The sequence below is a fragment of the Phyllosticta citribraziliensis genome (assembly GCF_038025025.1).
Source record: "Phyllosticta citribraziliensis strain CPC 17464 chromosome Unknown J3D65scaffold_3, whole genome shotgun sequence".
Classification (NCBI taxonomy): Eukaryota; Fungi; Ascomycota; class Dothideomycetes; order Botryosphaeriales; family Phyllostictaceae; genus Phyllosticta; species Phyllosticta citribraziliensis.
Genome location: NW_027117340.1, coordinates 2,299,495 through 2,322,595, shown reverse-complemented (window position 1 = coordinate 2,322,595; position 23,101 = coordinate 2,299,495). Strand labels below are relative to the sequence as shown.

The 23,101-nt window shown below is 56.2% G+C and overlaps 7 protein-coding genes across 7 annotated transcripts; 4 read left to right on the top strand and 3 right to left on the bottom strand.

Annotated features, from left to right (window-relative positions):
* Window positions 1-50: 50 nt before the first annotated feature.
* On the bottom strand, window positions 51-2,511 carry J3D65DRAFT_617877 (P-loop containing nucleoside triphosphate hydrolase protein). Its single transcript, XM_066799602.1, has 4 exons — window positions 2,009-2,511; window positions 1,909-1,941; window positions 454-1,856; window positions 51-393 (listed from the first exon to the last, which is right to left on the bottom strand). Exons 1-4 carry the CDS (start codon window positions 2,443-2,445, stop codon window positions 245-247), a joined length of 2,022 nt encoding a protein of 673 aa, XP_066658161.1. The 5' UTR covers window positions 2,446-2,511; the 3' UTR covers window positions 51-244.
* A 194-nt stretch (window positions 2,512-2,705) lies between these two features.
* J3D65DRAFT_650402 (DNA repair protein-like protein Ntg1) lies at window positions 2,706-4,400 on the top strand (the record flags this gene model as incomplete). Its single annotated transcript, XM_066802431.1, has 4 exons — window positions 2,706-2,785; window positions 2,867-3,097; window positions 3,251-4,088; window positions 4,110-4,400. 4 exons carry the CDS (start codon window positions 2,706-2,708, stop codon window positions 4,230-4,232), a joined length of 1,272 nt encoding a protein of 423 aa, XP_066658160.1. The 3' UTR covers window positions 4,233-4,400.
* Window positions 4,401-5,045: 645 nt separating this feature from the next.
* J3D65DRAFT_617875 (vacuolar protein sorting-associated protein 73) lies at window positions 5,046-7,212 on the bottom strand. Its single transcript, XM_066799601.1, has 3 exons — window positions 7,016-7,212; window positions 6,166-6,962; window positions 5,046-6,116 (listed from the first exon to the last, which is right to left on the bottom strand). The coding sequence occupies exons 2-3, from the start codon at window positions 6,917-6,919 to the stop codon at window positions 5,392-5,394; spliced, it is 1,479 nt and encodes a 492-aa protein (XP_066658159.1). The 5' UTR covers window positions 6,920-6,962; window positions 7,016-7,212; the 3' UTR covers window positions 5,046-5,391.
* A 393-nt stretch (window positions 7,213-7,605) lies between these two features.
* On the top strand, window positions 7,606-9,209 carry J3D65DRAFT_271821 (cyclin-dependent protein kinase-like protein Ssn3). Its single transcript, XM_066794967.1, has 2 exons — window positions 7,606-7,929; window positions 7,998-9,209. The coding sequence occupies exons 1-2, from the start codon at window positions 7,790-7,792 to the stop codon at window positions 9,070-9,072; spliced, it is 1,215 nt and encodes a 404-aa protein (XP_066658158.1). The 5' UTR covers window positions 7,606-7,789; the 3' UTR covers window positions 9,073-9,209.
* A 1,657-nt stretch (window positions 9,210-10,866) lies between these two features.
* Window positions 10,867-12,586, top strand: J3D65DRAFT_271793 (uncharacterized protein). The gene is made up of 4 exons (XM_066794966.1): window positions 10,867-11,206; window positions 11,261-11,688; window positions 11,759-11,911; window positions 12,036-12,586. Exons 1-4 carry the CDS (start codon window positions 10,992-10,994, stop codon window positions 12,452-12,454), a joined length of 1,215 nt encoding a protein of 404 aa, XP_066658157.1. The 5' UTR covers window positions 10,867-10,991; the 3' UTR covers window positions 12,455-12,586.
* A 713-nt stretch (window positions 12,587-13,299) lies between these two features.
* On the bottom strand, window positions 13,300-15,077 carry J3D65DRAFT_271758 (uncharacterized protein). Its single transcript, XM_066794965.1, has 6 exons — window positions 14,797-15,077; window positions 14,621-14,747; window positions 14,305-14,563; window positions 13,940-14,251; window positions 13,672-13,886; window positions 13,300-13,585 (listed from the first exon to the last, which is right to left on the bottom strand). The coding sequence occupies exons 1-6, from the start codon at window positions 14,847-14,849 to the stop codon at window positions 13,325-13,327; spliced, it is 1,227 nt and encodes a 408-aa protein (XP_066658156.1). The 5' UTR covers window positions 14,850-15,077; the 3' UTR covers window positions 13,300-13,324.
* Window positions 15,078-15,943: 866 nt separating this feature from the next.
* J3D65DRAFT_585837 (nucleoporin subcomplex protein binding to Pom34-domain-containing protein) lies at window positions 15,944-21,875 on the top strand. Its single transcript, XM_066797752.1, has 2 exons — window positions 15,944-16,090; window positions 16,143-21,875. Exons 1-2 carry the CDS (start codon window positions 16,017-16,019, stop codon window positions 21,622-21,624), a joined length of 5,556 nt encoding a protein of 1,851 aa, XP_066658155.1. The 5' UTR covers window positions 15,944-16,016; the 3' UTR covers window positions 21,625-21,875.
* The last annotated feature ends 1,226 nt before the right edge of the window (window positions 21,876-23,101 follow it).

Genomic DNA, 23,101 nt, shown 5'->3' with positions numbered 1-23,101 from the left:
AGCAGCGCGGAGGTCGAGACGACTGGACGATGGGAGAGCTGGGAACAGTAGGCAGAGCAGAGCAGGGTATCGGTGGTAACTAGCTTAAGTAACGGGACGGGGGGGTCTGAGGTTGGACCCCGCTGTTGCACAAGCAGTCGCGAATGTAAAATGAGGGCCGGGCAGATCCCGCCGCTCCGGCACCCTCAACTCCCACAGAACAGACAAAGCTCCGTCGTCGTCCTCATGCTACTGTAGCCAGGTACTACACCGACAGCTCGTCGACGCTAGGGTATCGCAGGTCGCCGTGGTCCTGCAAAAACTCCATCCACCGCTTGAGAAACTTGCCGCCCCTGCCCACCACCTCCGAGTCCCCTACCACGCACAAATGTCGTCTGGGCCGCGTCATGGCCACTGTCACAATTAGCTAGGTCGTCTCTCAGACCTCGGCACGCTACAACTGAAGAGCCTTACCGTTGAGCCGTCTCTTCTCCCCCAAGAAGCCCACCTCGTTTTCGGCGTTGCTCCGAACGAGGCTCACTACCACCGCTTCCTTCTCCCGCCCCTGGAACCCGTCCACGCTGCCGAGCTCGAGTCCTGGGTGCCGCTCCTTCAGCATCTGCGACAGCACCGCCATCTGCCCGTTGTACGGCGTCACCACCGCAATGTCCTCTGCCCGCACGCCCGCCTCGACGAGCCGCCCGACGTGCAACCCCACGACCGCCGCCTCCATGTCGTTGCTCTTGCTGTCGCCCAGCAGCGAGCTCTCGTCGTCGGTCCGTTCGGGAAAATCGCCCCCCTGCGTGTCCCAAAACACCAACGGCTCCCGTGTGTCGTCAGTCTCCTGAACCCCATAGGGCAGATGGCACAGCAGCCGCGCCCCGACTGACTCGGCTGCAACAAGTTTCGACTCGTACAGCTCCTGCGAGGGAAACGCCATGATCGTCTCGTGCATGCGGTACTGAGTCGTGAGCATGCGTTTGATCGACGGCCCATGCAGAGCCAGCAGACGGTCAAAGAGCGTCTGCTCCAGGGTCATGCCCTTGGCCTCGCCCACCTTGTCCTTCTTCGGCCCCTGTCTCGATTTGCTATTCAAAGACTTTATCGTCGGCGGAAGCTGCAGGTGATCGCCTGCCAACACTACCTTTTTGGCCGAGAGCAGCGGCACCCAGCATTGCGCCTCAAGGGCCTGGCTGGCTTCGTCGATAATCACCACATCAAACTGCTGCTCCTTTAGATGGAACCCCCCGGCTCCGTGGAGTGTAGCAAGCACAACCTTGCTGCCCCGCACCAGCTCGTCGACGCACCGCTTCTCCCGCTCCCGAAAGTCCTTTCTCAACTCCTTCATCTCTGCGTAGATTGCCTTGCGTTCCCGCCCGTTCCTGGTCTTGCGGATGCTCGCTTGCTTCTGGTCCATTTCATTGCGAATGTCTTGGACTATCTCGGCCGCGTCCGACGTGCGAGTGAGCACGTCGAGCGAGTGGTTCAAGACGCTCGGTAGGAGCCGAGCCGGGTGCCCCAGCCTAATCATGGGCACCTTATGAGGCGCCAGTCTCTCCACAATATTGTCGACTGAGATATTGCTTGGTCCGCACACGAGTAGCCGCAACCCCTGCCTCAGCATTTGCAGAATAAGCTCAATCAGCGTGTGCGTCTTACCCGTGCCTGGCGGGCCGTGGATCAGACCAAGCTCCCGTGCGCCCAAGGCGAATCTGATGGCGTCTTTTTGGCTGTCGTTCAGGGTCGCATCGATCCAATCGGGGCTTGGCAGATCGGAAGGGAGCGGAGAGAGCGACGACAAGCCAAACAGAGCACGAATGAAAGGACTGTATTCACTCTCTGTGAATTTCTGCAGCCGAGTCATTGTTTGCGACATTCTTTGATCCATCAGATGTGCGTCGCACCAAAAAGGCAATATTAGAGACGTACCTCTTGTAAGTGACATCATTGGCGAGCTTGACTCTGCCACACGTAGCCATCAGCATAGGACTTTCGCGCAAGCCTCTCGAGACAGCAGCAGGGAACCCACAGCCAGAGTCGTCCGCCAGGAACCTCGACCTCCTCCTTGTCTAGTGCCACGGATACGGCGCCTCTCGTAACTTTTAGCACGACACCCTCGACGCCTCGCTCCTTCTTTTCCACCTTGTCTTTCTTGCGTGCGCTCCCCGCCGGCTGCTCGGCCAGGCCCACAATGTCGCCAACACGGATTCCATGCTGGGGCAGTTCGCCGGTGGCGCCCTTGACGGCCGAATCCTGCTCGAGATCGAGCACGGTTTTGCCGCCCAGGCCAGTGCGTTGGGACGCGACGGTCAGGTTGACGATGGCGAGGCCGGCGCGCGCGAGCGTTTGGGGCGCGTGTGCAGAGGTAAGCAGGGCGGTCTCGGCGCGTTCGGCTTCGAGTTCGGCATTGAGCAAGGAGAGCTGGGTCGTTGCGAACGAGGGGATATCGGTCGGCTGGAGAGGCATCGTCGTCGAGGTTTGAGGTTGTAGTTCGGTACCTGGGAGGCGTGGAGCCAAATCGGCGCATGAGAGTTCTACGGTACAGAGACGCCGCGTTGCGTACGCCAAGAGCATTTAGCTTGCAAGCACCAAAGCTTGGGCCAGTGTTCCCGCGTGTGTGTGCCTGGCTGCCGTGCTCTGGGCTGCTCCCCTCTCGTCCTATCACCGTCTGCTGATTCCACAACATCACCAACACTTGCACCATTTCCTCTCCCTCCATCTTCGACATGCGCAGCTCACGCCTCTCGCAGGATGCTGCCCTCGCGATGCGCGCTTTGTCGTCCTCGCCATGGAAAGTCCCGACCTTGTCCAACTCGGCTCGCGCTTCTTCTGTTCGTAAAACACGACGAGTTTCGCGAGCGCCGATCAAACATCACTACGAAGACAGCGGCGAAGCCCACTCCCACGCCGCCCCCTCGACAAGTTCTTCGCAAGCCCCGCCACAACCTCCGTCCGCTGCCGGCGACCCATCGTCAGATCTCTCGTCCGTGCCATCCGACATCGACGGAGAGACTGTCGCATTCGAAAAGAGCTCGCTGAAGCCTGCCACTGACCCAGCCTCTACGACGGCGGCGCCACGCAAGCGCAAGCGCGGCGCCGTGTCGCCCGGCGAGCCCGGGTCTCTGAATCCAACCTCCGCCTCGTCATTCCCGGCCGCTACTTCAGTGACGACGCGGCGTTCGTCGAGGACCAAAGGAGCAGCATCCGGCACCGCTGAATCACTGAAAGAATGCGTCGCAGAAGAGTCTGTGCAAGTGGGAAATGGGCCCAGCTCACAACCGAAAAAGCCTAGGCGTAAATCCGCAAAAGCGACCACTTCTGCCGATGGCATTACCAAGGTTGACCCTCCTCCCAATTGGGACCAGGTATATAGCACGACAATGGCCATGCGGCGGCGCATTCCCGCGCCTGTGGACACCATGGGTTGCGAAACGTTGGCGGATGAGGCATCGTCACCACGCGACCAACGTCTACAAACGCTCGTCGCGCTGATGCTCTCCTCGCAAACCAAAGACACAGTGACGGCCGCCGCCATGTCCAATTTGCGCAGCAATCTGCCCGGCGGCTTTACGCTCTCGTCGCTACTGGCCGTGGCTCCTCCAGACCTGAACCGGCTGATTGAAAAAGTCGGCTTTCACAACAACAAGACCAAGTATATCAAAGCCACTGCCGAGATTCTGCGCGACCGCCACGACGGCGACATTCCCGACACGATAGAGGGCTTGACAGCGCTGCCGGGTGTCGGGCCCAAGATGGCGTACCTGTGCATGTCGGCGGCTTGGGGTCGCGACGAGGGCATCGGGGTCGACGTCCATGTGCACAGGATTACAAACCTGTGGGGTTGGCACCGCACGCGGACGCCTGAAGAGACGCGTGCGCAGCTCGAGAGCTGGCTGCCCCGCGACAAATGGCACGAGATCAATTGGCTGCTGGTCGGCTTGGGCCAGACTGTCTGCACGCCTGTGGGCAGGAAGTGTGGCGAGTGCGATTTGGCTGCCGCCGCGCTGTGTCCGAGTGTTGTGGCGGAGCGCAAGAAGAAGACGACCGTGAAGAAGGAGAAGGTGATCAAGGAGGAAATTGACGGAGAAGTGGGAGTATTAGGCTCCGAGGTAAGTGCCGCTGTTAAAGAGGAGTTGGCCGAAGATCAAGTCAAGGTCGAGACGGTGCCGGATATTGAAGACTTGGGGACGGTCGAGAAAGCGGAAACGACGACGCGGACGACAAGGGGACGAGCCATCAAGGTAGGTCAGTGAGACGTTGGGATTCTTTGTTTGTTTGCCGAAGTAGTTGAGCGTGTTGCAGCTGTCATGTACAAGATATCCCATCCCACGCATTAGTCGTTGCATGCAAAAGTAAAAAGAAAAACCTGTAAATACCGAGGAGAACAATATGGCTCTTCCTATCAATGAAACGTCTTCTACTCTTCCGTCACCTCTTCCAAACAGAAAGCACAACAACCCTCACAACTCTACCTCTGAAAGAGCGAACCCCCAAAACTCAACCTCCCTAGCCCTGATACCTCCTCTCCCTCCTCCTTCCTTAAGATCCCCCTCCCTCCCTCACTCCCTCTCTGTTTCCCCCGCACACGTACATGTGCAGTGAACACAAGGCAAAAAGACACTCCGTCGCCGAGAATCGACCTCGGGTCTCTGGACTTTGAACTAAGCTCCCCTTACCCCAGGGCGGGTTCCCCAATGGCTGACCCATTGGGCTCCACACGGCATTGCCAATGTGCTCCTCAGTCAACCATCCAGCGTGGCTACCACTGCACCACGACGGGTCATTGCTCGATGTGAGGGCGTTGAGTTTCGTGGTTTGTACGGTTGTGGTAGTAGTGGTGGTCGTTGGGCGAGTGCTTCGTTGGCTGCTGGCTTTGACTCTCTGGGAGGGGACCAGGGGTTCCGTTGTACAGATCCTGTGATGAGGTGAAGGATGACTGAGTCTGACTTAGGCTATGAGTACTATGCACAAGTTGTTGAACTAGACGAGATAGGGCAGGTCACGCAGTGGGGAAAGACAGAGAATGTAGAAAGCAGCACGAACAAGGTTATTAGAGGTTGTGGGAGAGCTAGATGGACAAACGCCTGCTGCCTGCCTGCCTGTATTTCTTTCATTTCTTTCTTTCTGTCTGTCTGTCTGTATCGCTATCGTAACTCGTGTCCCAAATGAACTGACCAACCAACCAACCCATAGCCACCAACCCCGAACAATCGCCAGCTGGATGGGGTGCGAAGATGGGATGCAACGAGTGGAAAGCGCGGCGCAAGGTGCAATGAGACAAGGCGAAAGTAAAAAGAGAAGAACGGGGGAAGCAATTTGACAAGAACCGCATGCTCACTGTACCGATGAGTGGTATGGCACGACGACCGCTGCGCTGGTAGCTCGCAATCTCTCGCCCAAGGACACACGCGTCTAGTCCTCCCTCGTCGACGCCGGTCTCTGGCGGCCCCAAACCTCATCAGCATTCCGCTTCCCCTTGGTCTCGGGGACAAAAAACGCGATAAAAGTGCCGAAGACGATCGCAAGCGCCGCAAATATGAAGAAGACGTGCCCGCCCAGGCGAGCGCTGAGGATGGGGAAGAACTGGGCGACGACGAACGTGGCGACCCAGTTGGCGGCGAGGGCCCAGCTCTGCACGGCGCCAACGGCCTCGGGCCCGACCAGCTCGCTGGCCAGGATGAAGGGGACGGGGCCCAGTCCCAGCCCGAAGCTCGCCACGAAGCCGACGACGGCGATGGCCGACAGGATGGGGATGTGCCGCAGGATGGAGAGGCCGAGCAGCAGCGACGAGACGCCCATGCCGGAGATGGAGCCGAGGATGCACGTCTTGCGGCCGAGGCGCTCGACGAGCAGCGCGCCGCTCGTCGTGGCGATGATGTTGACGACGGAGACGAGCAGGTTGAGAAGCGCCGAGTTGGCTGCGAGTAGTGTCGCAAGTAGGGAGACGCCGTACATGATGATGCTGTTGATGCCGGTGAATTGCTGCGCTAGCATCACCATCATGACGGAGAAGGTGGCGCGCGCCGTCTCGGGGTGCGTAAGGACGGACAGTGTTCCCATCGGTGATTTGTTGGCCTTGTCTGGAGGCGGCGATATGGTGCTATCCTCTGGGTTGTTGAGGAGCGTCTCTTCTTCATCTAAAGGGGGGTGTTAGCTGCGTTGGGGGCTTCGAGGGGCCACACGCACCGCTCATCTGGTCAACGTCTCCAACGCCCCATTCCTGAACCTCTTCGCTAATGTTGGCATCTTGGCCTCTGATTTTGCGAAGGTTCTTCTTTGCCTTTGAGGGCCTTCCTTGGTCCGCGAGCCACTTGGGGCTCTCGACTCCAGCAATGAGTCCAACTGCTTGGATGACTCCGATTACACCGGCGGCAGCCAAAATCAGCCTCCACATGCGGCCATGACTGAGGAAGTAACCCAGCAGCTGCGTAATTAAAATGCCTACATTGCACATGATCTGGGTAAAGGAACCAAAGAAGCCGCGCTCGGCCGGAGGCGCAACTTCAGAGATGTAAATGGGGACAACGACGACGGCAACGCCAGCACCCAGACCAGAAACAAAGCGGCCGAAGACGAGCACACCAAAAGAGGGCGACAAGGCCTCAAGCACGGGACCAAGGACAAAAAAGACGGTGGTGAACTGCATGCACTTGAGACGACCGTAGCGGCCGGCCACGGGGCCGGCAGACAGGGCGCCGATCAGACCGCCCAGGGTGAAGATGGAGCCTACGAGACCCCATTGGGCCGGGTCCATGGGCATGCATTGCGGGAGCTTGGCGGCCGATTTGGCGAACAGCGATTTCTTCTTGCACCTGATGACATCTTCGGGCGTGTTCAGCTCGGCCAGGTGGAAGCCAAACAGCAGCGGGCCCAGCGTGGCTGTGAAGAGCAGGAAGATGAAGTAGGCCGTCAGGTCCCTGGCCCAGCTGCGGAAATCCATGGCGAGCGAGCTGAGGGAAAGGAAAGGGTGGAAAGCTCCGGACCGCGGCGGATGTCAACTTGTGGTGGTGGTTGTGGCGGGCTGAGGAAGCATACCTGTGCCCGAGGGAGGCTTGAGACGGGCTTCTCCTGGATAGCGAAGTCCAAGGGAGCGGGTGGAATACCGCGCGAGGGCGCAGGCTAGAAGTGTGCAAGCAGCGGGGGTTCAGTCATCAAGAGCAGCGACGCAGATGTTTGGTGGACACAGCTTTGCGATGGCCGGAAACAAGGTGTATGGAAGAATATGTATGTAGGTAGGCCGTAGGTCGGCATGACCAACGATGGCGGACCGGAGTCTTGGGGTGAGGACCAGGGTAAGTGGTTGCCGCTAGCTCGGTGCAGGAATCCGGCCGAGGAGGCCATGACTTTACATGCACATTAGCTTCCCGCGCCGGCTGGCAGCTGTTACAGCAACATGGTGGACGCGTTCGTCCCGACCCAAGGAAGCCAGACAGACAAACCATCCGATGGCTTCCAAATCCCCAGATTACTGCTCGGCGCCCGCATCCGCATCCGCCTCAGTCGGCAGTGGCAGCGGCAGTGGGCAGCCGCTGGCCGGTGCAATGATGCACACAAGCAGCTTACCTCATACCACGCTCGGTATCGATAACCCCAGCCCAGCCTTGACCCCGGGCCTCTCTCTTCCAAGACTCCGTCGGCGCCTCTCCTTCCCTTCCTTTCCTTTCCTCCAGTCTGATGAACGGACGGCATTTCAGTGCCGCCCTTGCCGCCCTGCTTGCTATTTGTCCCTGTCGTGCGCTGGCGCTTTTTCCTTTGGCAATCAAATCCTAACCAGACGCCCTTGACAGCTCCATCCTCTGAACCCGCCGTCATGCTGGCCGGCGGCTACTCGAGCAAGAAGCGCGTCCAGGAGCGCTACAAGATCCTGGGCTTCATCAGTAGCGGCACCTACGGACGAGTCTTCAAGGCTCAGAGCAGGACCGGCCAGGTTGGCTTGTTTGCCATCAAAAAGTTTGCCCATCCCTGCCCCATCAATATTTCCCCATCAGGCAACCCGCCGTCTAACCTCCCCTCACCAGATTCAAGCCCGACAAGGAAGGCGAGATACAGTACACGGGAATCTCTCAATCTGCCATTCGCGAGATGGCCTTGTGCACAGAGCTCGAGCATCCAAACGTGGTCCACACGGTTGAAATCATTCTCGAGGACAAGTGCATCTTCATCGTCTTTGAGTACGCCGAACACGACTTGCTCCAGATCGTCCATCACCACACGCAAACGCCCCGCCAGCCCATTCCAGCCAGGACCATCCAATCCATTTTGTATCAATTGCTCAAAGGCCTCCATTACCTGCACAGGAATTGGGTCATGCACCGTGACCTCAAACCAGCCAACATCATGGTCACAGGCGCCGGCGCCGTCAAGATTGGTGACCTCGGGCTGGCAAGACTGTTTTACAAGCCCCTTGGCTCCCTCTACAGCGGCGATAAGGTTGTCGTAACCATCTGGTATCGTGCTCCCGAACTCTTACTTGGCGCCCGGCACTACACACCTGCCATCGACCTCTGGGCGGTTGGGTGCATTTTTGCTGAGCTGCTGGCTTTGCGGCCCATTTTCAAGGGAGAAGAGGCCAAGCTCGACAATAAAAAACAGCCCCCATTCCAGCGCAACCAGATGCAAAGAATCGTCGAGATAATGGGCATGCCCCGTGTCGAAGAGTGGCCGCTCCTCCGTGCCATGCCCGAGTATCCGCAGCTCCCCTCGCTCTCCGCCGGTAATCCACGCATCAACAGGCCCATGGGCCTTCGGGCCTGGTACGACTCTTGCATGAGAACCAATGGATATCCTGACAGGCCTGGTGAAACTCCTGGTCCAGAGGGCTATGCTCTCCTGCAGGGCTTGCTCGAATACGACCCTAAGAAGCGTCTCACCGCTGAGCAGGCCTTGCACCATCCGTATTTCAAGGTTGGACTGGCCGACGGCCAGAAGCCTAGTGACAATTGCTTCGAAGGATCCAAGATCGAGTATCCGCGCCGCGCCGTCAAAGCCGACGACAACGACATTAGGACGTCGAGTCTGCCAGGCTCCAAGCGCAGTGGACTTCCGGATGATACCCTGCTGGGCAGACCATCTAAGAGGCTCAAGGAGGTCTGATTGTCATGATCAGAGCGCCCAGTCTCTTTTGCTCGTGTTTGCCATTTGCTAATGGCATTGTGAGCAGGATGCGTCGCCCAGACTGACCCAGACCTGGCAGACGTGGGACACTCAGGATCTCCTAAATATTCTTGACAGACTGGAGGTTAGCAGCAAAAAGCATTCTGCTTGCAGTGTTTGCGCTGCTTCATCACCATGTCCACGGGCTCTAATCCGAGAAGCAGGAAACTTCAGCAGTCCTGGGCAAGCGGGAGTAGGGTATGCCAAGGATATAATGACTGCGGAGCACAATCTCATCGTCGAGGAGCATCCGAAATCTGGCATCGCTGATTTCTTGGCGGCTGCCTACCCCGAATATGTTGTCCAGCCTCTCGAAGAAGCAATGGCGACCATCGATACAGTAAAGGATGGTCCTAGCCTGCAAGAAATGGAGGAATTGAATCTCGGTCCACACCCGTCACCTTTACCCAGCCCAGAAACACAGTTCAAATTCACGACTTCCGTCTTTGGTCCGTCGCCAGAAACACCGACTGGTTCTCCCGAGGAAACGGACTACTTGGACGACCAATATCCACCGCCAGTGGCTAGCCCATGCTCTTCAGTAGTTAGCACGGCGTCATCCGTCGATCTGATTACCTGCGGAGACGAAATCACTTGCTCGCCTGGATCATCGACTCGGGAACCCGGGAGCTCGGATGGAAGGCGCATAATTTCGGACTCGTAACGGACTCGTTCCACTGAAATAGTTCAGACCGCCTCAACGAGGCATGGCATTCTCAGCGCAGCATTCATTCCTAGAAATGGTCTGATTGCCAATCCCTGGTTTCAGAGATTGATATTCTGGGACCTTGAAGCCAACATGCATTACTCCCTTTTGAAAAAACAGCCTGGAAGATTGGACTACTGCTCGTTGCATACACTTGGGGTTTTTGCATCACGGCATTGCATTGCATCCATGGTTGCATCACATTCTGCAATAGATTCTAGAATAGATTCCTTTCCATCATCCTCCGTCTATCCTCACTTCGCTCGATTACGGTACTTTGTATTTCTAAACAAGGACGCAGGCTTTTGCGGAGGGACTTGCTTGAACTAGAGGTAAAGATCCAGAAGTCATTCCCACCGTAAAGACATCGACTAACGCCTCTATCGACGCAGTGATACGGAATTCACGAGAGGTATCGACCAATGAGCTGGATGGGAAGTGGTCGCGAGTACGCAACTAGGTGCGAGCGGGCAACAGCCAAGCTACCGACAGGGTTTATTGATCGTCCGGGAGGGTCCCCACTTTTAACAGTCCCCAGAACCCGGTAGCGTCATGAGTCGGATGGACCCCCGCTTAAATCCGACGAGCATTGGTTTGACGACACAGTTTCCACGCGGCATTCTTCAAATTGTGCACCCGCCAGCATGATCGGACGAACTGCCACTGCGCGGTCGCTGATGGTTTTTACAGGCAACATCGGGACAAGATGACTATCACAGAAGCATTAAAACCTTGTCCATGAGATGCTGGCTAGGTACGGAAGCATACAAAGCCGATGGACGCCGCGAATCGCCGGAACAACGCTCCAGCTTTTTCCTCACTTCCATGGACTGGTCCAGTTTTCAGCGAGCATACGACAGCGGAGCGTCTCCACACTCTCCACGGACATATTTACCCACTAAACTTTTAAACGGACCAATCATGAAAGTCGAGTATTCCGCCTCGTCGGCTTGTTTAGATCTTACCCCACAGAGGGGTCTTCCGGAGCTTAGCAGCTGAAATTCAATTCCCCAGCCCTCCTTTCCTCACTTTGCTCCTTCCCCTCATCCTGTTAAGTCTTGGATCGTCTCGTTCATACATCTAATTCACCTACGATTGGGTCGTCCTTTTTAGTCAACGACAATTATCGGATTTCCAGTCGACTCGAACCAACATGTCTGCAACCAAGGAGCATCACCAACCCCCTTTCCGCGCCGAACACCTTGGCTCATTGCTCCGTCCCAAGGAACTCCTGGAAAAGCGCCAGGCTGTCCATGATGGCAAGCTCAAGCCTGAGGCTTTGAAGCCTGTCGAGGATGCTTCCATCAAGCAAGCCGTAGAGAAGCAGATCGAACTCGGATTCCGCGCCGTGACGGATGGCGAGTACACGTACGTAGCAGCCCATCGACAGCAATGACGAATCTACTCTGACTCCAGACGCAGGCGTCACATGTTCTGGGGCTCCTTCTGGCCCACGCTCGAAGGCATGAAGGAGGTCCAGCAGCCTTCGCTCGACATGTTCCGCACCTACGTGCCCGACATGGCCGCCTTCCTCGAGACGAACCACGTGCCAGGCGAAACGGTCATTTGCGTTGGCAAGATTAGACACACGGGCAAGTCGAGCTACATCAGCCAGGTCGAGCACCTCAAGACGCTCGTGCCCGAGGAGCGCTGGGGCGACATCAAGCTCACGCTCGCGGCGCCGAACTGGTACCACTTGCGCTACAGGGAGGGACAGGCGTACCCAACGGATGTGTACAGCAGCGACGCGGAGTATTTCGCCGACATTGCCAAAGCGTACCAGACAGAGCTGGACATTCTGTACAAGGCCGGCGTGCGCAACGTCCAATACGACGACCCCAACTTGGCGTGTAAGTCATTGACGAGGCCAGCCTCTGTAATGTGGCCCAATAGAAAGAAATCCAGGCTCACAAGGCGCAGACTTTTGCTCCGACAACATGCTTGACGGCTGGAAGAACGACAACCGCAACAAGCACACGGCCGACGAGACGCTCGACGCATACATCAAGCTGTACAACGACTGCATCGCGAAGGTCCCTGCCGACATGCACATTGGCATCCACCTGTGCAGAGGTGCGTGAATCACGGGATGATATTTAACTCTCTCCCCGCATCCCCTCCCCTCCTTCTGGCCCCACTTCCAACGGCCCGCCTCACCAATCTCTCCCCCCTCACTGACGCTCACCTTCCCGTCCAGGCAACTTTGTCGGCTCGCGCCACTTCGCCGAAGGCGCATATGACCGCATCGCAACGAAGCTCTTCCAGACGCTCAACGCATCGACGTACTACCTCGAATACGACACGCCGCGCGCGGGCGGCTTCGCGCCACTGGCGGCGCTGCCGCCGCACAAGAACGTGGTGCTGGGCGTCGTCACATCCAAGTTCCCGCAGCTCGAGGACAAGGAGGAGATGAAGCGGCGCGTCTTTGAGGCCGCCGACGTGGTTGCGCAGGGTCGCGGCCAGACGCGCGACCAGGCGCTCAAGAGTCTGGGTGTCAGCCCCCAGTGCGGATTTGCTAGCCACGAGGAGGGCAACTTGATTGATTGGGATGGCATGTGGAAGAAGTTGCAGCTGATTCGCCAGATTGCGGATGAGATTTGGCCGGGTGAGCCGTAAGAGACTGGTTAAGGACGAGGTGGTGGGGGAGTTGTGGGTGGGTGTGTTGTACTGTGCTGATTTGGGGAGCGGAGTTGAAGGCAGCAGAGAGAGGAGTTACACAAGGTGAAAACCAAAAATCAGGTGCTGGGTGTGTGGTATTGAAGCATTTTCCTTGGCGTACAGGTAGGTGGACGGCACTGGATTCGACAGTGCACGTACGGGTACGATTCGACGACCCTGGGTTTAGTTCAACACGGCTGGCTGGCTGGTTCAGCGGTGGCATGTTTGAGACGGGCAGGCGTCGGCAGCGAGTGGTCGTGGTGTGGCGGCCAAGTTGCTTGGGAAAGCCAGGGCGCCCTTTGGCTTCAACACTAGAGGGACGGGCGAGGCAGGGCGGCTGCGGGAGGCTCCCAGGTCGCTCGAGACGGAGGCGGAAGGCAATGAATGCATTGTTATACAAAGGACAGGAATGTGCAGCAGGCCTACTGCTAGTCGTTTGGGCTGCTGCTACATTTTGAGGAGAGGTAAAACAGGTACAGAATCGAATTGCGCCACAAACACAAATCTACTACCAAGACTGCTCCTTGTGCCGTCATCGTCATCTTGTTCCACTCCTCCACCCTGAGCTCGGCGCCTTCGCTCGTTGCTCTCCTTTCCCCCTTTCGCTGGACATAGAAGCCCGTGTGCTTGGCCTGCGTAACTTGACGACGCGCATTACGATCATCAACCGACGAACGAATCGAAACTCCGTTTGAAAACCCCCGAGCCGCAGTTTGTTCAAAAAGGAAGGTATATATCAAATTACCACCACCTGAATTCCTCGTTTACATTTGATCCTCCACACCCCCCCCCCCCCCCCTTTTCCCCGCCGCAGACGCAAGCAAGTTTCTACGACGCGTCGAAGCGTCGACTCCTGAGTCGTCGACGACTCCGAGGGTTTTCGCGGCCGCCGCTCGGGTTCGTCTTGGTCCCGGCGAATCCCAGCGCCGTGTTCCACGCGTCCACCGTGCTCTTGTCGTTGTCGTTTTGCGCCGCGATTTGCGCCCTGGCCGACTCGCATGCGCCCTGGGCTGCGTCGTTGGCGCCGCATGCGGCGCTGCTGACTTGGGCGCAGACGCGGGCTGTGATGTCTTTGGGGTCGCGCGAGGACTGGAGGGAGCAGCGTCAGTTGTTGGATCATGATGACAGCAGTGTGGAGGAAGCCTTTTTTGTTGTGGATGACAGAGTCTACGTACCTGTTGGCCGGCTGCAATTTGCGGGTCGATGGCTTGGAACGCGCCTTCGTTGGCGGACCTGCCGTCGAGTCCGCCTTCGAACTTCATGGTAGGGAGGCATTTGCCAAAGTCAACTCCACTGATGCTTGACGCTTGGAGATTGACCCCGTTGCTCGCGGCTTGGGCCGTTTGCCCCTGCCCTGAAAATTGAGGACTGATGACGAGAGGATCGCTTACTGCCGAGAATCGTCAGAATGAGGATGGTGATGAAGTTTTGAGAATGACCTACTGCTTCCGCTTCCACTTGCACCACCGATGCCTGAGCTTCCACCACCCCCTGAGGCTGTGGCACCTGTATTCCCATTGTTTGAACTGCCAGCCCCAGCTCCTGCAACGCCGGCACCGCCAGCGTTGGGGTTGTTCGTGCCAGCTCCAGCACCATTTGCGCCTGCGTTTGGATTTGCGGCGTTGGGGTTTACATTGGGATTATTTGAAGCAGGGGCTGGGTTTTGGTTTTGGCTGCTAGTAGTAGTCCCGTCCAAGGATTCTCTGACGAACTGGGTAAAGCCATTTGCTACCATGAGGTCGGCAATACTCATGCCTAATATTCAATCAGCTTCATAGCGTTGTCATAAATTGAATCTTTGGGCATACCTCTTGCATCGATGGGAGCAGCCTCCGTCTTCGCCGACAGCTGATTTGCCACCTGGGCGTTGAGCACCTCTGGGTCGATGAGGGGAGTAATGCCCCTGAGCTGTGGGGTTTGAGGTAGAGCCGGTTCGCCGCACAATGCTGGCAAGCCCGAGCCCCGGTTGTTGTTGAAGTTCTTCTCGGCTGCCACCATCCCGATGGCGGCTTTGAGGGAATCTGCGCCAGTTCCTAGTTGAGCCATGATTTGGTCTGCGCGGCGGAGCTATGTTGACACTGTTTAGATCAAGACGAGTCAATTGCGGATATCGTTTTGCTATACCTTATCACATGAGTTGGCATTGGTCGTCAGATCGCTGACGGCCCTGTCCGCGATTGCATCCGCCTGCCCTCGTCTGGCGCCATTGATGGCCCTGATTGCGGCGATTGGTATCTGCTCCTGTCCGGTGCTGGGTCGGGTAAGCAGACGATCCCAAGAGAGAACATTGAAGGGCTTACCGAGCATCCGCCAGTGCCAGTAGACACGCTACGAGGGCGAGCCTTAAAAACATTACGCAAGTGGTAGTCGAAATCCAGTGCTTAGAATATTCGCAACAAACCGTTTCTGGGGAAAAAGGAAAGTGTGTCCAACTTTGGCAAAAACAAAGAGAAAGACTGGCCGGAAGAGCTAAGTGTTGCGGAACAAATCAGTTTATATGAATATGCAATGCGAGGCAAGCTCTCTGGGCGAACTCCATCTAAACCGAATTGGCAAGGCGAGGGATCACGCATTGAAGACGAAAACATGGCCCGTCCTTGAGAGCCAGATTCTGCTCCTAGAATTTAGGCTTCGACATGGCTGAGGCGCCTCGTGGTGCGAAGCCGGAGGTCCGAATTTGGCTGGTTTCGAATGTCGTCGGATGAAGGTTTCAGCAACGGTTCGTGACAACGGGAGCGAAGTTTTGGAATGCCGCAGCAAGCGCGTGACAATTAATCATTACGACGTGTACATAATCAAGGTGTACAACGATGGGTTGGCCTGGAAGTAGATTGGTTGGAGTGAGGCAACCGCATCAGTATCAGACGTCTCATTGGGCCAAGACTGGGCTGTTGACTCAAATATCGCGGTCTTTCCTGGGCCAAAGAAGTCGAAAGAGCTTGCTTTTGAGAGAAAGAGGCAGTTTCGAGGATTGGAGCACATTTTAAAGACGTCCGTCCGCCTTTGCTGAACGACTTTTCAAGTCAAGCAGGCGTATCCTGATTTTTCCCGGAATTTTAGACGTCCTTTGCAAAGATTCTTCAAGACTGAGCAAGAGCGATGTTCTTCTGTCTGAAGTATTGGGTCAAGCAAAGGGCTGCCTGGAAGCGGAGTCGCGAAGAGTCAAGTCGGCGAGCGCGGATGCTTCCGGTTGCATCAAGCGACTGATCAAGGCCTGCTACTTGTGGACGCCGTTCGTGAATCGCGATCGATTCTGTAAGGCGCCGAAGAGAAGACCGGGATTTGATGACGGTAAGAATGTACGTCGCAGCGTTCGTTGTGTAGAAGGAGATGGAGGCCGTGATTGGTGAAGAAGCCGTCGGAGAATCTTGGCGGTGGGCGGAGCGGAATCGCGCTTGCACTCGGACCGCGTCCGTCGCGGTGTTTTCCCCAAGCTCCAATCCAGCTCGACTCTTCCAGTCTCTGCCACACCACTCCATGGCATTTTGAGTGCGCAAATCGAAGCGCACATACGCGCGACATGGCCGCAATATCTGGAGACGCCGCTGTCTTTCCTCCTCTGGACAGATGCCTCGGCGGAGAGCAGCCGCTCCTGTACGCACCTCATCAACACAGCGCGACTGATGGGCTCTACTGACTGCTTCAGGTCCTGGAAGGACGTGTTTTCGGCCCTCTCCAACCAAGACCCCAATGGCGAAAACGATACCCTGCGTAACTTTTTGAACGACGAGAGCGTCGCCGCCGCGCTCAACAAACCATTCGAGCCCTTCCGACCGCCGAATCCCCAGTCGAAATCAAGCTACGAGACCAAGACCGCCGCCATAAACGTTACTCCAGGAGAAAACGACCATTATGACATCAAAGAAATCAAGGCGGACACAGAATGGCTTTCTGGAGAGGCAAACGTCAATGAAATCGATGCGCTCAGGATTGTTTTGCTGGAGTGGCAGGCACGGCCTGCTGCACAGCTGCTGAGTGGATTTACAGAAGAGGAGACCCTCAGCGTGCAAGACGCTGCTGGAGGCGCGAATCTGGGCTCATCAACCTTTTTGCCCAAATCATCCATCATGGCGGCGACGGCCAGCAGCATTGGTCAGAGTTTTGCAGGCTTCAACACCCTGGAGCAGAGACGGCTACGGATTCTCGAAGTCTACACTTCCGAGAGGATCCACATTCTGCGCGTGGGCGATCTTATTGCTCGCATTGGAGCTGCAACTCTGGAAGAAGAGCGCTCTGGCACACCCGATCGGAGAGCATGTGCGCAATGGGTCCAAGAGCTTGGGAGGAAGACTTTCTTGGCGCAAGGCGAAAACTCCATCTACCTTGGCATCGAAGAAGTTCGGGTTCGCTTGTCCGAATGCTATGCGGGAGACAAATGGTTCAAAGAGCAGGGAGGCAGCGTGCAAGCGGCAGAGTTGTGGAGCCATTGCCAATTCGCGGAAGCCGGCCTGCTTCTCCAACTCATTTTCACCCACGCGGACTTCGCCAGCGAGCCCCTCCCTCAGGTCTGCGTCTTGAGCTGGTTCCGGCTCTTGGAGGATTTCAAGTTCTTGAGAGACGTTGTTTTGCCCTTTCAAACCCAACCCGCTTTGGTTCCCCACTTTCAAATCCTCGTTGCTATGGTTTCAGTGGCAATTCTCAACCTGCCAGCGGCTCTCAGGTTCATCGAAACAGATGGCGCGAACGCCAGCGTGGAGAACGAGTTGCAAGACGAAAAGTGGGTGCACAACACAAAGTGTATCCAAAGTCTGTTGGACATCTTCCTTATCGCTAGTGAAGGTCCGACACCAGCGACGTTGGGTGCATTTGCATTTGTGATTTTTGGCCTCATCTGCAAGCAGGAGAGTGCTGTGTTGGCGCAGGAACGCGACCATGCCCTAACTCAGGGCGGCGCGGTTTCTCAGAACACTCTCGTGGAGAAGATTCACGACGCTTTTATCACCATCGATCTAGAAATCGACGACGAGCCTATCGTGTTTCTCACAAAAGCAACAGTGGCGAATGCTAGGGTACACGAGCTTATCTCCGACCTGGCATTGAACGTAAGAGAGATTTTCGACGGACGATCTGGTCGCAGCGACAAGGGGATAAGAGCATGGGTGGATTTGCATGTCGAAAACCGCATGCGCTTCCAGTTGATGTCCCTCATTCGCGATGGGATGTTCACAGTGCAGTATTCTCCTGAAGTTATCCTGAGCGTTTTTGCCGTCGTGAACGGCGGCCAAGATTACTGGGACTTCATCGGCAAGCCAGCAGCCGCAGCAGGAGACCCCGTCCTAGATGCGGCTCTGGCAGAGGACGGTCTTGGCATCCTTCAAGAAGCCAAACTGCGATATCCGTACGAAACCTTGCCACTGCTCAAGTTTTGCCGGGCAGCGTGTTTCGCCGCCGAGCTCAATGAAGAAGGAAATCTCGTGGTGGCAGATTGGCTGCAAAACAAGGCCCAATTCACCCAGACGCTGCCCCCCAAGTTCGTCTCGTACACGCCAATTCGCGAGGAAGAAAACTCTTACGCCGTCGAGCTCACAGAGGACTTGAGCCTCTTTTGGAACAAGAAATTGACCAAGCGCCCAATCGTCGAAATTCCAGAGGGTAACGAAGTTGTCTTGGCCGAGGACACTCTCCACGTAGAGTCTAGGCATATTCTGCCTGCCAGGACTGTCGGGTACGTTCTGAACCCAGATGCCAGACCGCTCGTTGTTGCTTGGGTATACAGGCACTCGGTGCTGCGCTATCTGGCGACGCACTTGTCTAGCTATCTCGCAGGCAACGACGTCATCGAACTGGGAAGCGGCGAGCACATCAGCATAGAGATTGCGAGCGAATACATTGGCCTTCTTGCCATGTTGATAACCGCCTCCATCAAAGCCCACATTGCAGACGCAGATCCAAAAGTGGAAGCCCAGAGCATCTTGGAAGATGCCAGCGAGGGCCTTGAGGACGATCAAGGCGACATTATCAGTTTGATTTTCGACATTTTTGAGCAAGAGCTTCAGGGACTGCGTGAGAGGCCAAATTCCGAAGGCTCTCTGGAGCTGCTCGTCAACTGCATCCAATTCATCCACGCCCTCCTTTCAGTCTTTCCCAACAGGGTCTGGCCGTTTTTCACGAGAAGCCGATTGCTGGATATCGAGGGCTCTGGTGGCAATCTCGAGGCCGTTGTGTCAGGAACCGAGATGGTCGCGGGTCGGTACGACTTTCTCCTGAGTTGTGCTCGGCTCCTCAAAGCGCTTACGGACGACTGCATCGGGCATGCCGTTTCTAGCCGCCAGAATAGCCGCGCCGCCGTGCGTTTTGCGGCCTCTCCAGCTGCTGGCGGATCATCTTCTGACAAAATCAAAACCAAAGTAATCATGGCTTTCACAAAGACTTTGGTCGGTGTCTTTGAAAGCGCACCCAGCTGGAGATTCGCAGCAGTTGAGCAAAGATTAGAGCTGAATTGGCTCATCACCGACACTTTCTACCTCATCCTCCAGACAGTCTACGGCTTTGACAACGAGACCACCGATGCGCAGCAAAAGCTTTTCGGTGTTCTCGCACCCGCTGCTGCATACGTTTTGGACACATACGCGTCGGAGTCTGCCAATGACATCTCAGTCCACGCTTTGCTCAATCAATTCTTCTACGGAACCAACCGCCCGACGACGACTACGTCTGTAAAAACTGTGCAGCTTTGGACGGCCTCTACCATTTCCGCACTTGAACTCACCTCCCTTGCCTTGCAGGCAACAGTCCTCTTGGACTTGCCCACGTCATATCTTGAGAAAAAGCTCTTCAAGGCTTCGCCGCTTCTCGCACGGCTGTCAATAGCCCATGAAAGCTTCAAGTCTCCGGTGCTAAGACTGTTTGAAACACTAGTCAAAAGTGCTGCAAGAGGAGACAGAGAACCTCCGTCTCTCCTAGGGCATCTAGGACCCGAAACCGCCAGGGCGTTCCTCAGCGTCATGTCAATCATGAGCGGACCTTTGAAAGACAAGCAGCTTGAAGTTGACGTCTGGAGATTGCTTTCAGCTGTCGTGGGGAGCAAGCAACAATGGTTCTCCATCTACCTGCTCACCGGCAACACTCCTCGCGACTCTCTGAAGAGCACGGCAAAGCAAGTCCAGGGCAGGCCCAGGGGTAAGCCAGTCTTGCAAATCGCCCTCGACGAGTTGTGTGAAATCCAGAATCTGGAGCCTCGACGAGCTGTGGCAATGCTGCAATTCATCTGTGTGGCGCAGAATCATTGGCCGTGGGCAGTGACTAGTATGCACCGACACCGCCAATTCCTGACTTCCATCATGGACTTTATCCGCGATCTGAGTCAAGGGACACCGAATCGTCCACCTGGGGAGCTCGTGGAAGACTGCATCAAGGCCCACATGGCTTCATTGGTTGCAGATATCGGTGCCATGTGCCTTCACTATGCGCGCCAGCTGGGTGACGTCCGCCCTGCGCAGCACGTCATGGCAAAATTAAACTATCTGATTGCACATGGCGTGGAGCCGCCCTCTTACAACCAGTCGTTGCATTCCAATCTCAAGAGGAACATTGAAAGAAGGTTTCCTGGTTGTCAGCTTTCAAGTTTCAAAAAGACTGCGCTGCAAAAGACAGAGTTCGGCACGGGTTACTATTATGACTTGGAGTTCGCCAAGAAGGTCATTGGCTTCGACCAGACCTGGGTCGGAAGAGATGGTAACGGCGGTTTCAGCAACGAGCTCGAAAGGGCCAACGTCAATCTCTCGCAAGTGGAGACGCAGATCATGCTCTTAAAAAGTTGGAAGCTCCTCGCTACGGAGCTCGCCTCCATCGCCAACAAGGACAACAGACTGGAGGACATTCTGACTCAGGTGGTGGAAGATTGCCTCAGGGCCAACCAGCAAGCCACAGGATCTCAACAGCTCTTTGCGCGTTTAGTCTTGATCCGAGCAGAATTCGCCTTTGTGCTCATGCAGAAGCTTGTGGCGGCCGAGTTCAAGGGCGAACGCCTCCGAGGCTTGTTCAACGTGGCATGGGAGACGATCCGACTCTCTGGTCAAGATTTCGACATTGCTTTTGTTGGAGAGCAGGCTGACTATTACCGCACGCTGCTAAAGATTCTCTTCTTGACCCTGCAACCTCACGTTCGGTCGGATGCCCCCCTCAGAGCATCACAGCAAGAACGAGGCATTAGGAATACCATGCCTGAGAATACAACGCAGGTACTCGAAATTCTTGACAAGGTCGTTGCACGAGGCCTCCAGTCTCTTGCCAGTCAGCTGCACGAGGACGCGAAAAGCGTAGAGCCTGCGGACTTTGTGCTCATCAGCGGACTCTTGCAGAGCATTCTCCGCCTTCCAGGAATCAAGGGGATCCAAGCCGAAATAACCGTCCTGTTCGCCAACTGCAATACCGTGCGTTATGCGGTGTCACTATTCACGTGGGCTGACAAATTGATCGTCGGTACTGACAACGATCCGGTCTTTGGCGAATTGAGCATTCTGTTCCTGCTCGAGCTTTCTTCCCTTTTCCCAATGGCGGAGATGCTGGCCGTCGAGGGCGTCTTATCTCGTCTCAGTACAGCAAACCTGATGAATCTGTACCGCCGACCTAGGGGAATGGGGCCGTTTGACGCACCTCATCGTCTCTTTTCAATTTGGGTCAAGGGAATCCTGCCGCTCTGCCTGAACATTCTGGTCGCCGTTGGCCCTGCTGTGGCGCCGGAGGTCGCTGCCTTCTTGAATCAGTTCCCTGAGCAGCTTGCCCGTGCCTCTGGATGCCTCAATCCTAGGATCACACCCACGGCCAAAGATCCGAACGCTGGTGGGGTCAACCTTGGCTCTGCTGCCGAGGCACACTCTCTTGCACTCATCTCCCTTGTTCTAGAGAGGTTCCGCCAAGAGAACCCGGAGCTTGCTGGTGTGGATGGCGGCATGCTAGAGCTAAAGTGGGACAAGGCGGTTGTCAAGGAAGACGTCGAGGGCTGGGTGCAAGGAAGGAGGAGTCTAAGGGAGAGGATAGTGCCAGTAACAGAGAAGGAGGTTGAGCTCCTGAGCAAGAAGCCGTTGGAGGAAAACAGCTCTAGCGAGAACAGGTTGGAGGAGAGGATATTGGGCGAGTTGACGCGGGCGTTGGAGTGTCTCGTGGCTAGCGTTGAGACAGGTCAATAAGGGGCAATATTTGCCGGGATTCAACGTCTGCGTGGTTTCTTTGTTCTTTTTGGGGCATTTTCAAGCGGTGGAGTTTATCAGGAAAACTAGGAAGTTGACCAAGGAGACCGACTGCATGCTGGGGCGGAAAGGCGGCTCCACGTGTTGAATACCAAGCTTGTTGTGTTGGATATGGGTCTCCAGTGCATGCCTCAGGATTGACCGTCAGGCATCTAGCACAGCCACTAGCGCCCTTCAAGCTGGTGTTTGGCTGTTGCCTGTTCTCTTTCATCACCAAACTTTGAATCAACGACATGCCTTCTCGTTTCAAACGACCCCGCCAGACCGGAGTCGAAAAGGAACTCGACCATCCGCGAAACATCAAACTTCAACCAAGCACTTGGCCATCTTACGTGTTCCGGTTTCACCCCCACGGCCTTGGCTGTGTGTCTCCCTCGATGTCTCTGGAACTGGACGTGAAGCATCCAGAAGTCTCGAATTCCCGCTTTGAGCCGCGGGATACGAATTACGGTCAATATGTTCATACCACGTCCTGACCTAGGCCGATTCACCCCACTGACGTAACCGCTCGGTTGCGCGGATCTCCCTCAGTCCCATGCGCAGGGCAGCGTCTCAGCGACTGACCGCCGTGCAGCTACGGTGAAGGAACGCGACTACAGGCAATCTATACCGGAAACGACTGACGAGTCAACCTCACAGCCCTATCGCCATGACGGTCCAGACCAGCCCGAGAGCAGCGCGCCCAGCGCCAATGGACAAAAGGAACAAGACGACGAGCAAGGATCGCCCGCGCAATCGGCTGAGCTGACGCACCGTTGAGCAGACGAATGATCCATGCCACGGTGACTGTATGGACCAAGACCGCCACGGCGGAGAGAAGACGACTTTTGGCATTTGCTGCTTCCCGTGGCCGTATCCGCGACCGCCAGGCGACGAGGCAGGCCGCAAGGCAATGATGAGGCTGAATGATCGGAACACAGCAGCATCGTGCGTGCCCCATTGTCGGAAACGCATGGTCATTGGTCTGCAACCAACCCATCAACCATTGCCGGGCATTGCCGAGTCGACATCAATCGTTGTACCACACACGCCACGCACCATATTCCTCATCTGGGAAAGGTCGTTTGCCGACAGAAGGTGCAGTATGCATCCGACTATGCATCCGACTGAGAAATCTCCTCCATCTCAACCCACAAGCCAAAGGGCGACGGTGAGGCTGCGGAATGGAGCGCGTCATTACTGACGTCGCCGGGGGGCCAGTCCACATCTGGTGCCTTCTTGCGCTGGACAGTCTCTGGGGAGAGTGATTCGATTCCCAAGATGGATTATTCCGTTGGGTTAGATCCTACCTCCGGGATGGCCAGCGTCCTTGTTACATGCGGCTGATTGGCGTCCCATCAAAGTTGCACAAATCCACGAATAGCTCAGGTCTCGTCGCGCAGGACTCGGCTTCTGCGCAAAAAATTGTCGAATGTGT